This window comes from Ambystoma mexicanum, chromosome 2p (genome assembly GCF_040938575.1).
Source record: "Ambystoma mexicanum isolate Mex_15411 chromosome 2p, UKY_AmexF1_1, whole genome shotgun sequence".
Lineage (NCBI taxonomy): Eukaryota > Metazoa > Chordata > Amphibia > Caudata > Ambystomatidae > Ambystoma > Ambystoma mexicanum.
The window spans coordinates 1,106,020,972-1,106,038,705 of record NC_090923.1 but is presented as its reverse complement, the minus strand read 5'-3'; the positions used below and the strand labels follow the sequence as shown (position 1 = coordinate 1,106,038,705).

The 17,734-nt window shown below is 45.0% G+C and overlaps 1 protein-coding gene across 3 annotated transcripts in view; it reads left to right on the top strand.

Moving 5' to 3' along the window:
- NAA40 (N-alpha-acetyltransferase 40, NatD catalytic subunit) overlaps positions 1-17,734 on the top strand; it is a 144,276-nt gene that overhangs the window by 26,826 nt on the left and 99,716 nt on the right. Inside the window, exon 1 of one of the 3 annotated variants that reach the window (XM_069645114.1) lies at positions 9,876-9,990. The exons of the other annotated variants lie outside the window; for them this stretch is intronic. Coding sequence (XP_069501215.1) covers positions 9,961-9,990 — 30 coding nt within the window. The 5' untranslated portion in view covers positions 9,876-9,960. Of the gene's footprint in view, positions 1-9,875; positions 9,991-17,734 lie in introns of those variants that run through there. 3 annotated transcript variants of the gene reach the window in all.

Below are 17,734 nucleotides of genomic sequence, written 5' to 3'. Positions count from 1 at the left end.
CCGGTTCCGGAAGCACCTCAAAACCTTCCTCTTTGCCTCTGCTTTCTCTCTCCCTCTCCCTCTCCCTCTCCCCTCCTAAATCCTTCACTGAAACTGCACTGAATCTGCAACTGGGCCACTCTCACCGACCTCGGTCCTGGGCCCAGCCACTCTCCACTTGTACTGCCTCCCTGGCAACCTCTGCACTGCGGGACTGTCTCTGTATCTCTACAGCCCCCCCTTCCCAGCACTTGTCTGCACTTACTTTGCACTTGCCACCAGCTGGCCCTATTTATTTATTTTATTCTACTTACTTGTACTGCACTCATCCCCCCCCTTCCCCTTGCACTTTTCCCTTCCCCCTGCACTTGTGCGATCTGAATGACACCTGGCCTAGTAGGATCGTTGTCTGTCTTCCCCTTGTTTCCCCCCTCGTCGCGCCTTGAAACACTTGTGTATAGGCGCGTTACAAATGCCATATCATATCAGAGGGGGAGAGTTAGTCGAGATTTGAGCGCAAGTCTTCACAGGTGTTCAGAAGAGCAGTCTCCATGCCTCTGGATGCTCTAAAACCAGACTGATGGTCATGGAGACAGCCAGCAGTTTCAGTGTGGAGGGTAAGCTGAGAGAGAGCCAACTACTCCAAGAGTTTGCCCAGGAAAGGATGGAGATGGGGAGATAGTTTGCCGGAATGGAATGGAAGGGTCGGCAGAGGAGATTTGAGCAGTGGGTGCACAAGAGTACCTGAGAGAAGTGGGGAAAACTCCAGTGCGAAGGGGAGGTTGCATAGGTCTGCCATGGCCAGAGCGAGAGTCGAAGTTGTCCTTGATGGTTTTGCAGGGGCGGGGGTCCACCTGTTTGGAAGAGGCTTTCATAGACCGGACTTGTCTGGAAACCTCCTCGGGTGTGATGGGGGATGCGAGAGGAGGGTGCAGAGTCTATATTGCCTTTGCAGGAGGCCGCAGACCAGCTTGTCAGAGGGTGCGCCTGAAGTTCCCCATTTCTGTTCCGCTGCCCTGCACTTGCTTTTAAGGTCAGCCAACTCAGTCGTACCAAGACTTGCACTTTTGTGGTAGGCTTCAGTCGGACTCTCATGACAGGGGCGAGGATGTCGAAGTGTTGGAGATGGAAAGTTGAAAGTTGAGAAGGCTGTGTCAGGGTGGGAGTCGGCTGCAGGAGGAAAGTAGGTAGAGGCAAAGGCAGCCACTGACACACTTTTCATGGGCCGGGTGACCTTGAAGGCAGGAGGCAATGCAGGGTGCTAAAGGAGAAGAAACCTTCAAGTGAGAAGAGTGATCATTCCAGGAGAGTGAGGTAATGAGGGGGATAAAGAGAATGTAGTCTGTGGAGATGAAAGCATCCAAGGTGTGGTCAGCAGTGTGCGTCGGACCAGGAGGTAGAATGGCAAGGGGGAGAGTTGCATAGGTTGCGGCAAGGTCATGAGGAGTCGGGAGAGTTGAAATGCAAAGATCTCCCAGCAGGAGGATTTGGGAGGAGGAGGAGGAGGAAAGGAGAGAAGATGCAAAGTCAGCCCATTCCGAGAGGTGGCCGATAGAAGGTTGCCAGAATAAGAGAGGAGATGGGTGAGAGACCCTGCAGACCAGGCATTCGAAGGAAGAATAGGCCTGAGTGGGAATGATGGAAACCGGTATCCAATCGGGAAAGATCAGGGTGGCTACTCCTGATATGTTGGGCCTGGGCACAGAGAGGATCTTGTAGCCTTCAGGGAGAAGTGTGTCAAAACCTGTGACACAGCTGTCCTTAAACCATCTCTTGGTGAGAGCAAGAACATGGTGTTCAAGGTGGCAGATGTCAGAGGAGTGTTTGAATGCAGAGCAAGACTTACGAGGGTGTGTGCAGGGGACAGAGCCCCACCCCCTCTCAGCTGTGCATGGTAACTAAGGTAGCTTAACAATGAGGCCTAGCCCAAGTATTCATTTGGAGTTTGGGGCGGTTCAAGAGATATAAGCAATTTTGGCCCTGGAGAAAGTGAGGGACCCCAGGTGATTGCTGTGGGGGTGATGGGAGTCGCCATTGGTTGAGCCACAAAGGACTCTGGGAATGGGTTCAAGGTGCTGTGACGACTCACAGGACTTTGTCCCTACTCCCCAAATAGAACCACCCACTCCCCACCCCACACCTCCATGTGAGGCTAGGGAGGTGAGCCTGCTCCGCAATACCCTCCCTGGTGTAGAGGCAAGCTGCATCTCCCCGGGAGACACTCCCCATGTGGGAACAAGGACTCTTGTTCCTGTGAGGCACTGCCTGAAGAGTCTTCTAACTTTACCTTTTTAACTATATCCTGCAAGGACTGGTATGAAGAAGAAACAAATGTTATTGTGAAGGGGTTTCAAGAGGTCGAAGGAGGGAAAGAGCCAAAGATATGCCAGGGAAAGCCCACGGCTACATCACCTCTGTAAGGGGAGGAGACTGGGTACTCTGAGAAGCCCGCAAATTACACACCGGCTATCGTGCCAGAGTCTCAGTGGTGGACGTTTTGGCGTCCTGTCAACTGGAAGGAGCGAAGAGCAGCAAGCAGTGTTTTGGCCACAGAGAGCCAGTAGTGGATCAGAGGTACTGGTAACCACGCAGAGACCGCTATGTGGCTGAAACCGTGCAAGAAACCGTTACCTGTGATACTGAAAAGCCATTAGGAAGGAATATGCGAAGAACAAGAGGTCAGAAGAGAGGGCTCAGGCGAACGAAGGACTAAAGCCAAGCCAATCGAAACCCGGTGACGTTATCCCCGAGAGAATCTGGTAACTGGGTTAATGGAAGACCCAGGGAGGAGACAGAAAATCATTATATGAAGTCCTACTTGTCCCAGTCAATATACGGAGTATATACCAGTGAGAAGAAGAGTGAATAACCATTATACAAACATTTATGCTTGTCCCTGTCAATATAATGGGAATACACCAGTGAGGGAAGTGAACGAGATTCATTATAAGAGTATTCATATTTATTCAAGTCAAGACAACCAGGAAATAGCCTGGAGAATAAGAGGAGAAAAAGATTAACAGAGCACTCCTACACACGTCAGTTGATGGCCCAATAGTGAAGACAAGAGAAGTAAAGGGTAATCGTTATGAAAGTATTCCTACTCATTGGTAAAGACACTGAGTGTAATCCAAAGAGACACCGACTTGGAGGATAATCGTTATGAGAGTAATCGTACCAGTTGCAGCCTAAGTAAGGAAAGCCTTATGATTCAAGGGAGGAAACCTGTGAAAGAAAGTCCTGGGTATATGCCCTACAGGGTCACAAAGGTTGGATAACCCTACCCTAAGGAAAGGGAAGAATAAATATTGGAAATAGAATCAAAGAAGAAAGGAACAAAGAAATGAGACCCTGACTAGAGAAGATAGCAGTACCGAACCAAGTAGCCCATATTTTGACAAGAACAGAGTATTGAAGTGTTAAAAGAACCGTGTGAACTAATGACTATTTGAAGATTAGTTATATTCAATAACTTTGCGAGGAGCATGAACCCAGGAGAAAAGGACCATTCTCCTTCCATAGTTATAAAAAAAAAAAAAGAAAATGATACTAAATGTGGTGGGGTCAGTTGAGGTTAGTTTGGGACAGTGGACAGATCTTAGTTTGTTAGGTAGGAAATACCCCCTAAGTAGGGCAAGAGGGGCGTTAACCTTTTTTCTTTTTCTTTAACAAAAATGCACATCAAGAAATGGTGTCCTTCTGCTGAGTGTTGGGTCAGGTTCATGGTGACATTCCAGCAACGGGTGGAGATGGCTTAAATTTGCATTCCAAAACATGGGAGGGCTCTCAGGCAGTAGGTGCCCTGGCGAACCCCAGACCTGGTCGACAGGGATTCGGGAGTATTGCAGATGAATATTGGGTTCCAGTAGGTCTATCCTTGTGATGAGGAACGACAGCAGCTGGTTTGCAAACGCCAGCAGCACTTTAGCCCCAAGGCTAGAACGTGCCAATGCAGCAGTGCAGTCCAGACCTAGCAGCTCTTCCAACTTCAGGGAGACAATGGATGCAGAGCAGGGCTACCAACTTGGTTGGTCTCACCAGTCAAAGGGAGGAGGTTATCCAATTTGTGTCAGTTTAGTTGAAGGCAGAGGTTCACAAAATGCTGGTTTGCTTCAGCCAATGCTGCTTATAGCAGCAGTCTTCCAATGGTTCTCTGGCAGTTCTTTGTAATTGTGATGTGTTATTTATAACGTGCATAGTACCCAGAGGTTTCTAAGCACGGACCCAGGGATTGAACTTGTGTTGCTCCGCGTTGTCTTGCTTCCAAGACGAGCACGTTGTCCCTGAGCTATCCTCCTGAGATCCTATACCTTTGGTGTTGGATCCTATGGTTCACTCTATACAATGGCTCCAGACATCTACTTTTTGGCAGGGCAGACCTCAGCGGTAGACACCTGCGGCATTTAAACAGCTGGGGGGTTATATAATCATGGACCACCAGCTACTCCACAATCTGCACAGCAACTAAGCTGTCTGCAATGTTTATTGTGACCTCATAGTCCCATTTTCATTTTAGGGGCACAAAGCATTGATCAGTAGACTTGTGCAGGCCCACTGCAAAAGTGCATGCACTTATATGGCAACTCCTGACTCGAAGGGTGCCGGAAGAGGGCCAGAAGGCAAGATCGTACAAAGAACAGGGCTTTAAACCATGAGGAGCAGCCATGTTGAGTATTTGGTATTGCAAAAAGGCATCATGGTAAGAAATAAAGGTGCTTGGTCATGCACTGGAAAGAGTAAATGTGATTTCAGTGCCAGCAGGGTGTTGTACACATAACAAACTTTAAATGTTTCTTATAGAAAAGAACATGGGGCACAGTATCCTTGCAGAACTCCATTTAAGGTGTTTTGTGCCACAGTTCAACAACAAAGGGCAAAAAGAAATGGGAGAAGCTCTTACTGCACTGGGAGCCAAAGGATTACTGTTAGGACAGTTTTTCTGAAGTCCAGTTATTTAAGACTTTATAAAACTATCTCTTTGACAATACAGAACTCTGACTCTTAGCATAGGTCTGTACCACTCAAGGTAAGGGTAGCAATGACCGAGCAGCCAGGCTTATCGTAGGAGGGAGAGAGGGCTGTAGGAAGGTACAAAGAATATTTTGCATACATATAGTCCAGTTATATAAAAAATACTGGTTTATTTTTTGTTGTGCGTGTGTGTATATACACACACTTTGCAGTTACCTTTGAATTGTGTCTACTGTTCTATTAATGTAAGCAAGAACTTTGCATTATTTTGTTTCATATCCTTACGACTGAAACAATACCAACACAAGGTAAGTTACTTAACAATCTTTACTAGTCGAGTCTAGGCCTTAGGAGTCTTTCCCTATCTAGTTCTGAGTCGCTTTCAGGGTCAGATTGCAGGTCAAAAAGGCAGGCACAGGCAGTGTCAATCGTTCCTGCGGAATTTTCTGTAGCTGATGTAACAGTTCTTGTGGGTAGAAAGGTCCAGGGACTTCAGAGAAGGCTCCCTGAATGCGTTGGGCCTGGGTGAATGTGGATGGATGAACTCCCAACTACGTGACTTACCCCCGTAGCCACACACGAGCGATGGAGTGACTGTAGGTCAGTATTAACTAAGTCTAACAGTACCTCAGCAGTGAAGATGATTCAGGCGTATACCCTCGAGATGCAGCAGTATCAGGACCCGGTCACTGGATTCTTGGTCTTCAGACAAAAGCAAGGATATTTGAAGGGATTTTTCAGCAGCATTTGAGTGGAAAGGCTCCCGGCGAAGGATTCTTCGTTGTCTTTCGCGACTCTGTGATTTTTGGCGGCCTTTTCAAGACACCACATAAACGGTTCACGTCACGATTCACTTCACTTTCTCAGTTCAACACTCTAAGGGGACTTCAAGGAGTGTAATATTGCTTCTGGAGGTTTGGCAGGAGTCCACAAAACTTTCAGGAAGATGTGTACCTCGTAAGATGTTGCACTGCACTCGGGCTCGAGGTCCCAGGATATTGCAGCCCAGGAATGTTGCAACTTGTGGGATTAATCAAAGTGCAGGTCTTCTTAAAACGGATTGGTGTCGCCAGTCCAAGGAAAGGTGTTTTTTTGCACAGACCCCTCGTGACTGCTGCACAGTCGACTAATCTTAAGGCAGGGCAGAGTGCCCAGCAAGTGTTATCAAAGCACTTGGGCTTAATTCTTGGAAGGGGTTGTAGGCTGACATAGTTGCAACTCGCCCACACACTTGACCATAGACAATGCAGGTATACTAAAAGACATAGACCTCTTTCATGGTAAGTACGTACTGTGGCACCAAAACGCACAGTTTAAAAATACCTAATGTTATAAAAGCAGTAAATATTATAAAGACCCAACCCACCACTATCATATTGCAGGTCTGCTTTTTAGCTACAACAAAATATCCCCATGTCTGTAGATTGACAGTACAAGATATACTTTGTACAAGGGTCGGTGTGCCGTGTAGATCTTTTGTTGAACATTAAAAGGTATCCATATCAAAAGATAACATATTGTCTATTTTGCTTTAATTTTCTACAGTGAACAGCCAGGCAAACGCATAGATCTGTTGGATGGCTTTCATCCCCATACGCCATCTTGCCTGCCGTTTACTATACAACCCTAGATAAATGGAAAACTTGTATTCCATTTTTCCTGTCATTCAGATTGGTGTGGTTGTTATTTTTTTACTTTGGGGGTTTAACCCTCATATCCGCATGCCCATTTACGCAAGTCCCCATTCACCTTTCCTCTCCACCTGATATACATGCGGATCTTAACATGTCTATATTTTGACCCTGTTTCTTTTGTACATGTTTATCTTTAAAATGGTCTGTTTTGAGCCGCCTGTCTAGCTTGTGACACCATACCATGTCCACTACCTGGAAGAAGTCCCTTTTAAATATAAAGACACAGGTTGGTAAGAGAAGGGAACAACCAGACATTAAAACCTTGTTAATAATCATACCGGATCCCAGTACCCACACTAACCAGGTTATTGAATTCTAGACCTCTAGGATACAGTGTTTTAAGAAAATACAAATGCGCTCACCAGTCAATAGGTTCTAGAGTGTTGGGAACAATCCTAAACACAGCCAGAGGCCACCAAAAGACCAGATGCATTTTAGCTGCACTAACCAGTCCTCACATTTCAAGAAAGTCTTACCAGAAATGGTAACTGTATATGGGCATTCACATTTACAAAAGTGGAATGCGACTTTTTAAAAAAGCATTAAATCACAGGAAAGAGCTAAAATTGTAGTCTTTGGCCTAAAACTCACGGTGCCCACACTGGATGCAGGGAACCTGTCCAGTTTCTGTTAAGGGGACTGTTCATTGGAAATCAATGGGACCGTCAAAAGGCAATTGGTGTGTATGGGGGGAAAAGGCAGATAAGTACCAGTTCTACCCCACAGCTGCGGATTTAGTGGCAATCCCAGAGAGGACCCGAGGAGACCCCAATTAAGAGTTCCAGATGTTGGCTCAAGAACTAGGAGCCCCAGGAGAAGATGCAGCATGGTAGGAGAAGCCCCAATGGAAAGTGTGGTGGAGACCCGCCTGTGAAGTCTTGTTACGGAGAATTCTCTAGGCTGAATTTCCTAACCTAGTGAGTCCCCCAGCAGCTTTGCTGGATTCCTGGAGTTTGTTTTTTTTCTCCTGCCAAGAGTGAGACTCTTTTCCTCCCACTCTTGGACATGATTTATGGTGTTCCTTTGACTGTTAATGTGTTTTATGGGCTATGGGGTCCTTTACTCCATAGGGTCTCATGTGTTTTTACTATGTGTGTTACACAGCACCCTCCGTGCAGTGACACCCCACCATAGACTCCATACCCTGGGACTGACTACTGTCTCCCAGGGCATGTAAAGTCACCATTGGCTTTACTAGTCCCAAATTATTAACAGAAACCGGTACAAACCATCATATTGTGGACGTACTGGTCGGGGCAATTCGATTGCCCCGGGGTCTGTTAGTCGAGGGGGCACGTCTCTGTCCCCCCTGATCGAGTTTTGGCTGGTGGCAGTGGATACTACTTTTTATATTCGACCGCGAATATATTCCTATGGGATTTTCCCATTGTTCGAGGCTACCAACTTTAATTATTTAATTCTCATAGCCTCGAACATACCGCCGGTTTATTTAATTAATATTAATTTGCCGGTTGGTATTTTTTGCCAGGACTCTATTCTAAAATGGCGTTTGTGTTCTCTTCTGTGACTCCAACCCAAGTCGAGCCCTTTGTTCCACTTTTTGGCGGGCTTCTCCACAGAAGCCTCCAAAAGTGGTGCCACTCTGTCTGGGTACCACAGGGGGTGTGGGAGGGGGTTTAGGCACCCTGGAATGAGTTACCTTGGAAACTCAAGTCGCACTAGCATGTTTGATTGACAGCTAGGCTGAGTGAATGGGGGTATGCTGCATAAAAGCAGGTCTTTGGGGACTGGAACTTCAGAAGTCCCCACAGGACCTGAGAATCCGACGAGGGAGAAGCTGAGCCGACCTACCACAACGACACCACCGGTGGAGCCCTGCGGAACCGACTCACCACTTTCCGACGACAGAGAAGATCTCCCGGCTGGAGAGGCTTCTTCGCCTGACTGGTGGGCACAACCAGTTTACCTTCTTCTCTTCGCACCCCAGACCGGTCTGTGGTTGAATTGCCCGTGCCAAGCACCCCGGCAGCCGGATAGCCACTTACCACTGGACCGCGAACCAACGGACCGCTCCTTGTACCTGAGAAACTCCGCGGCTGGTTTCTTCCCTGGCAGTGCAACGGACTCCTGTCTTCCTCCCCGACGAGATCCTCTTTCCCCGGACGAAGCACCGACTTGCATCCGCTGCCAGGAACAACTGCCCCCGCTGGAGTATTCTCACCACTTTAAGGTACCGTGTCCGCCAGGCCTCTCTTTCTAAAGATTGCTACAAGGTAATAATAACCCCTTAACCTTCTGAACTGGGCTGGCCGCCTTGATCCTCTAACTGGTCCCTTTCTTTGGTCCAACTCCTTTTTGAACCGTTACAAGACTTTTGTGCACTGCAACCGTGTGACCTTGGACACATTTCGTTTTGATCCTCTTAAAGCGGGTCCGGCCTACTGACTCTGAATTCACAGTGTTACTTTGCCTTCCTCTCTTGTTGTGTTCGTTAAAACGTGTTGGGATCTGTTTCAATTGATTCTCTGCTTTTCTCTCCCTTTTTAAAATGAATTATTAGCGTGCCATCTACGTTAAGCGCTCACCGCTGTCTGAAAATAAGTGGGGCTTTACTTAAGACTTGTCTAATATTCTTTTAAGGGAGTGTATATCTTTTAGTGACCGTGTTTTTGAATTGCTTACTATTAGTGCCTGTGTGTTTTTGTAGATGTGGTTTTAAATAAATAATTATCTCTTTTACACCAAGCTCTGGTCAGTGTTTACTTTTTCTACTGTGTTCTTTTGACCTATTGTGAATACTCTGTATACTGCCTAACTCTTCTTGAGGGAAGTCTGACTGCTCAGCCACAGCTACCAAGTGAATCTGTGTGGTACAGACTGCTACCAAGTGGGTTTACTGCCAAACACCTGTAGTCCTAAATCTTTTGCAGTGGTCCCAGAGGGAACTGCACAGGTTTCTGCCTAACAAGTCTCAAACCTGGATCTTGGTGACCCCTGAGGGTGAGTATGAATAACCCACAGCCCAAAGCAGCTACTGTTTGCTTCCTGAAAGCCAGTTAAAGGAAAGCTAAGCAACCTAGTAAGTATAAGACCTCTTTTCTATGCTTTTCTTTTTTTTTTTTCTTCAGGATGCAACTTCCCAGGTTTACCCCTAGGCCAATAACCCAAGTTACTGAAAATTATTTTAAATAACCTTCTAAAAGAGAGCTGCTCCGAAGGACAAATGAAGGATTCCCATCGGCAGAAGACTGTGGGGGCACCCAGGATGGCCATGAAGAACGGATCAGGTGGAATCTAAAACTCAAGCCAGGCCAAGGACACTGCATCCAGCCAGTATAGCTGAATCTGGTTCTTAATGCATCAAATACAGCAAATCCTCCATCAGGTAAGCAACCCACGTCTTCTGAAACTTCCAACACAGAAGTGAGCTGATGTATAGTGTTTCCCCTTAAATACCGTGACTGTGTCTCTTCTAAGCCAGGCCACAATCAAAAAGGGTTAGGAGACAAGACGATCTGGTTGGCCACAAATATCTGTCCTTCAACCCAGACAACCCTCACAGAGACTGGTCTAAACCATTAAAAACCAATGAAGTCCTCATCCCTGGGCCCGCAAAGAGCCTGTGTGGGCAGAATCGCTATTTCAGATCTAGCTTGCGATTCCTCTTAAAGGAAACCTCTTAAACAAAATGGCGAGAGCAGGACTTGATTCTTTTGCACCCCATGGCTTACAAGAATGGACATTGGGCTACCGATACTGTAGATTGTCTTGTACTACCTGGTGAAATCAAAGCTAAATAACGAATGCCACTGGCCTACCCCTAACTCAAAAGTAAGGTGATGGTCGCCGTATGGCACAAATGTGTGCTTAAGAAGCACCCATAGGTGCCTTATTGGTGGCCCAGGACCATGAATAAGTGAAAAGGGTCGCAGGTGGACTTAAAGGGATTTTTGTTTTTTCTTTTTAAAAGCCCTGCAGAACTCCCAAAAATGTAATCTATCCTAATCAAAAAGGAGATGTTGGGGGGCCCAGGTAGGTTTGCTCAAAAAGAGCTTTCCGACAGCAATATCAGTGCTGTGATTAAACCTACCTGTAAAACCTTCTACTGCCCATCCCCTGCAGCCTTGCCTAAGGCCCCAAAGCCAGCTGCTCCCAACCTGGAGCCCTAAGGGCTTCTTTCCAGCAATGATGAACTGTCACCCTTAGCCTCAATATCACCCCCCCTAAAACTTTACAGGCACAAGGCCAGGAAGTAGAAGACCAAAAAAAGGGTTCAGCGTGACGAGTTTGATGCAATGGAACGACTTGTACAGCCACTTTAAAGCTGGTGGTGTAAATCAAAATGTGCCCACTTTCTGTTTTGCCCATGAGAGGGAACACGTCTGGTTTCCGAAGACCCAAACATACTTCCAAAGCTTCATTACCCAAGAACTCCTCAAAGGAACTTTTCTCAATTTTTCCTGAGTTGTACTCTCTTCACAGGATCCCTTCACCGTTGCTCCCTCCAAAAAACTATTTGCTTATTTGATGCAGTTACTCGAGCTAGGTGAAATCCTTCAAGTCCACCACTGGTACTTTGGTCTATCCTCGCATTTTAGTCTTCAGAATCTGCTCTCGCCAAAGACCTATAGTCTTCCAAAACCACAACTCCTTCGAAGATGTAGCTGGGCTTGACTTTCCTGAACCTCACCACTTTGCTCTGCTTTATTCAGGTTTCACTCTGCTCTAAAGTTTCCCTGAAGCACATTTTGTAACTTTTATTGCCTTCTCAAATGTAACAGCCTTTTGAATGATGAGTTAGTTTCCTGTCTTGCAATGGCATTTTAACTAATCTGAAGGATATGAGTTTCACGCTGTTAGGGGCCGGAGATCTGCCTGAACATACCAGCAGCTTGGGCCTGTCCAAATTGACCTTTGTCCGTTGTGCTGTATATAGGTTGTCTTCTACCTTACAAGTATCCATTGTAGGATTCTGCCCAACCAGCCAATACTGATTTTTTTCCCCCCTCTTGTTGCACTGATCTTAGTAGTAGTAGGTAACCCACCTGATTGCGCTGTTCTTAGTAGTAGTAACCTATGTCCTACATGGACTATAGCACTGAACAATTTGTAGTGTGCAATGCTTCTAGTCTCATTTGAAGATAAAATAGTTTGCTTCCAATAATGAAAATTAAGACCAGTTTGATAAGGCCGTAAATGAAACCTGCCACTCAAGACTGCCTAACACCATAAGATTTCTCTTGCCCTTTGCCCATCGACCACCTCTGGGCCTGATTTTACTAGCTGAGCAGACGCATGCTGCTGGACATCCAGCAGCAAATGCTTAATGGCTGAAGTGGGCCTTGAAATACATACATTTTCAGGTCTGTGCATACCCCTTCTGCTTTTCCTACAACTAAAAGTGGGGCGTATGAAGTAAAGGAGCACTGAAGGGCCCTCCATATTGCAATAAACCTAATGGAGCTGACGCCTCAGAACCTCACTTCATATGTGCCACTATGGAAATTCCTCCACTTGCCCTATACTATTTCCAGGCCCTCCCAATACCGGTCCTGATTAAATTCTTTAAGGCTCTTCAAAAACAGAAGACTACATTTATTTGGAATAATAAAAAGCCAGGTATCCATCAACACTCTAATGGCACCCACTCACAGGTGGGAATGGGGGTGCCAGATTTCTGCCTTCATTACCTAGCAGCCCAAGTTTGGGTGGTCTGTGAGTGGTTCACGGGAGATCAAAGCAAGTTATGGCAGAGGATGGATAGAGCTGTGGTGGAGAAGCCCCTGAATGAAGTTTGTGGATGCCCTAAGAAGGACAGACCTAGCAATATGTACCCAAGTAAAATCACAGCAGTGGTGGGAGCAGGTGTCGAAATTGAGATTAGATGAGCAGAAGCTAAAAGCAGCTCATGGGTATCCAGCATTAAGCAGGAGCTACCACTGGGAAACCAGGAGCTAGTACCTTAACTTCAACATAAAATGGAAAAGTAACATTTTGCTTATTTTTTTTAATGACGCCTTGTGTCCTAGGGCTTATTTATAGATTGCCCCAAATGCACAGTTACATTCACATAGTTCTGTTTGTTTGGCATCCCTTGGCTTGGGGAGCCAAAAGTAGCTGTTGGTGCCAAGCTAACTAGGCTACAAGCAGGAGCTAAATGGCTCCTAGCTACCCTCACTTTCAAACCCTGTGGGATTCTCTAGTTCGGTTGGTGGGTCTGACTACCCTCCCTTCTCCATTATTTCGAAATACCCATTTTGGGCCAGGACCGGAAGAGGGGGCAGGGGGGGTGGAGTTTTGCAAGGTGGGAGCCAACAGGGTGCTGCAAGCTGGGGGACATGGTGGAGGGTAGAGACATTAGGTCTTACCTGCAATGCAAACAGTTGGGCTGGGAGAGGGGGAGAGGCTCCAGGATTTGCATGCGAGACATTGGCTTTGAAACCCAGAGATCATGAAAGCTGTGACCAGGGAGATTGACCCTTTTTGAAAAATGTGTGACTAATAGCACGGGTTCGTCCCGCGAGACATATTTTCTTTGAATACAGGGCCCTAGTGACAACATAGAGACTTCATATATTATGCACCACAGTGAATGACTGAGATTTGTACCTCCTTGTAGTAATAAATTTAGAATTTTAACATGGCAATTGAAAGGACAAAGAGTTATGTTGACAAATATGTAGCTGAACTATTGGCCCAATCCTCTGTTTACAGATGAAGGCCCATTGATTACAAACTTGAGCAACTGGGATGAGCTACTACAACTCAAAAAGCGGCTAGTACGCACTGAGCGCCATGGAATAATCATGATAGAGTACTTACGCTCAGGGTCATTACCACAAGGACTTATAGTAAAAAATGAACCGCGGTTGCTTTTAGATGAAGAGTTTGCACTCCAGTGGAGCTACATCGCAAATAAATGCGGACGTTATTGGGTTATTCTCATAATCGACACTGCGCGCAATATGTCAATCAAGATCACCAACAAATTGGAAAAAATGGATGAAGATATAAAAAAACGAGTCCCTTTTAGAGACATATAAAAAACGACTAGATGAAATCACCCTGGAAATAACAGAGTTTAAAGCATATTGCATGAAAGATTGCATTACTCGGATGAAGAAAGACCTGGTCCAATTCTCCCATGAAAGGGCGTTTCAATATACAAAGGATGGTTATGATCCATTTGCACAGGGAGCTATATCTAATCAACAACACCAAGTAAGATTCGGCAACACATCATTCAACTCCGGAAGTTCCAGCAGTGGCAGTTATAATAACACCAGAGGGGAGAAACCCTACAGGAATCGTGGTAGGTCCAAAAGAGGAGGAAAACACAATAGACAACAAAGAAGAAATGCAGGTAATCGGAGTCAATTTTACAATGGTCCACCTCAACAACATCAAGCGCAGTTGGCTTCTACTTCTTCAGCTCCCCCTTCAATATCGGCAGCTTTTTTAGATCAGCGACTGCCCATGAACGATTGGGAATACAATCATCGGAGAACAAGGAGCAACTATCCCTATTGGTGAATCTCTCTGATTATATTCCTAATGAACAAGAAGTGAATGTGATAAACAAAGGCATTGGCTTTGTTCCCACTACCAAATACGATAAATTTCAAACTCGTATCGAAATAAGTCAACTCCTAAGGAAGATTCATTTACGTCAATATTTTCAAGATAAAGTATTTGATGAACAGATCAACGAAAGCGGTCTTAAGGCAAAATCCACATTTGAACCCCCAAACAATAGCCATACTCCAGAAGCTACTGTCTTTGCGAAACGCGTATGGGAAGATCTACACAAACTAGAGCAAGAAACAGATGCCGGCACTTTTCAAAATGTCAGTAATTTAGAAAGAAAGGCAGTGAAAAGCCTTGCCCAGAATTCTAATATTGTCATACGAAAAGCAGATAAGGGTGGAGTTGTGGTAATCCAAAATAGAGTAGCCTATGTCGAGGAATATACTAGACAGCTCGCAGACAAAACCTTCTACCAGTTAATTACAGATGACCCAACCAATCGGTTACAGAACTTAATCAATTAAAAATTGTGCAAAGCACTAGAAAGAGAATGGATTTGTCAAAAAGAATGCACGTTTTTGAAAGTAGAAAAACCAGTAACACCGAAATTTTCATAAATCCCTAAGGAATCCTCCAGGCCGCCCGATAGTATCGGGTAGTGGCTACTTATAAGAGCCACTGTCCAAATATGCAGACACATTCTTTAAACCCTTTGTGTCAACAATGTTTATTCAAGACACATCAGAAGTTATCAACCTGATAGAAGGGCTAAAATTTGACAAAGAAAAACAGCTATTGATCAGTCTGGATATCGTCTCCTTATATACAAGCATCCTCCAAAAAGACACTGTGTCAGTACTAGAAGAGATGTTACTAACAAAGAGGACCACAGGAATCACCCCGACAGCTTCATTTTGTGGTGCGCGGAGATGGCTTTGACTGAGAATTACTTTGTTTAATCAAGATCTGTACCATCAAATTCACGGAACGGCAATGGGTTCATCTGTGGCTCCAACAGCAGCTAACCTGTATGTGGAGTATTTCGAAACCCAGGTGATTTACCAAGAAACCAACCCTTTCTTTGACCAGATGTCCTTATGGAGTAGGTTTATAGATGATATTTTAATGATTTGGGATGGAACAAAATCTTCATTTTCTTTGTTCATGGAATGGATCAATAAACAGAATCCATACCTGAAATGTACTTCAACCTGTGACAATACTGAAGTAAACTATTTAGATATTACTATCAGCTTTTATACTGAAAAGAAAATGCTCCAAGTCCAGCCATTCCACAAACCAACAGACAGAAATGCAATGTTGTGTTTTGACAGCTTTCATCCCCGCCATACGAGGGAAAACTTGCCTTTTGGGCAAGTTTTACGCCTTAAACGAAATAGTACACAGACCAGTATCTTCCTGACGGAAGCTGAAACACTTCACACTAAATTGCTAGCTAGAAAATATCCCAAAAAGATTGTGAAGAGAGCATTTAAAAGATCCAAACACAACAATCTGGAAGCACTTTTGGAATATTAAAAACAAAGAACCAAGTAACTCCAAGATGGTATTTGTGAGAACCCTTTTTCCAAAGTCCAATAAAATATTTGGAATTATCAAAAAAAAACCTGCACATTTTACCAAGAGGGGACTGCCCCCTGGAAAAACCACTCTGTACCTTTTAAACGTACGTCTAATTTGAGAGAATTATTGACAACAAATATTTCCATACGACCCCCTAGACAACAAAGGATTACGGAAAGTTGGGGTCTTCCTGCGACTAAAGACACTCGCCCTGCGGTGGTTGTGTGAACTGTCAGTTCACTTCGAGATCATCCGAGGTGGACATTGGTCTGGCAAAACCCTGGTCCCAAAAACACTTTACTAACTGCAATTCATCGAATGTAGTATATGCTATTTGGTGCCCCTTTCCAAAAATGTATATCGGGATGACAGAGCGGAAAGTAAAAATAACGATTAGTGAACATCGTAGTAATATCAAAAATAAAGTAATCACAGCACCATTGGTAGGACATTTCCTAATGGACCACGGACATGATACATTACATTGGACTGTTCTAATCCAAGTAAAAAACATCTCTCCGGTTTCAAGTCCAAATAAAAAACTATTCAGTAGGGAACAATGGCAGATTTTTCTAACCAATTCGTTTGAGGTAGGCCTTAATGAACAGGTAGACTGGTTGAAGTGTTGCTAAAGAACCAAGATATCGAACCCCACGATTAATTAAATTAGAGCAAACCCACTCCACCCCCCAAGAATACTGTTAGAGGTGAGTCGTGAGATTTTCTAGCGTCATTTGGCAATACCGTTCGTGAATGAGACAATATGAAAAATTAAAAGTGACGGATGCAATACTCGTAGAAGTCCACCTGAGGGACATGTGGCATTTTTAATTGTGGGCTTGTTTGTAAAACAACAAACGGGTGAATACCAATATAAACAATCAGTCTGGAGTGCCCCTAAAATTCCAGTAAGATCTTCACCTGGAATCGTAAGGTGGTGAGTCTATGTAGGCGGGGGCATCGACATCGAGGTGGGCCGTTCTTTCCGCACCTTTTTCGGGTGTTGTGGTCAAGCATAGAGATGACGCGGTCATGTTGTGGTTTTACACCGAACGCCATCTGCCAGTGATTGGTTGTACGTTCCGACATCACGGGCCGTAGAGCACGGATCACATGACCTGAATACGTAAGGTCATGTGATACCCAAGCTCAGCCGACTAATACTATTTAGTAGCGGGGCAACGGGAGAGTAAAGAGCTTCGGTACCCGAGGTGGAGAGGCAGAAAGACGACTCTGAAGACGCAACCTGAACAAAGCTGTTGAAGGTAAGGCGAAAAGGAGCGCTACATAGAAACTGTTCATCTTAACTGCACTCTGGGCTAAGGAGGGTGAACCCTAGCATCAAACTAAAACCTCACATTGGTATTTTACAGCGGCGTTAAAGAGCTCGAGCAAAACACGGCTGCTTATTCGTGTAAATTGGTCCTATGAGCGAGGCAGACACCTCTTACTATCGAACAAACGAAAAGAGAAGTTTATAACTAGCGCGGATGTTTACCCCTTGTGGATACAAGGTAAAACCGCAGTCTTTTGAATATTGTGCCGAACTTGTAATCTATGGTCGGCTGCTTTTCAGTTGAACATGTTAGGGAACACACATATGATAACTGATATACACCCCCGTGTAGGGTAGATAACTGTTAAACTCTGCAAGTGAACTTGAGGAAGTTTTAGCCAACTGCAGGAAGTCACGTGTGAATTTATAATGGAGCCTCTATGGTGGTTTCCACATGGTACAGTCCATTGAAAGGACACCTGGTTATTCCCATGCGCAGAATTAATAAATAAACCAGTGCATGGTAAGTGTGAAGAAAGCATAATAACATGCTTTTGAAACTTTTTTGTAGCCCAATTTTCTACACCAAGTGGTAATTGCTACTCTCTCCTTTTTCTCTGTTCTTTTCTTCTTTTTTTCTCTCCCCTAGCATGGTTTTTGCTACTCTTTCAAGAATCCAATGGAAACTGATCCAAGAACCTCATTTGCAAACAAGGTTGAAGGAGTCACAATTGTTTGCTAA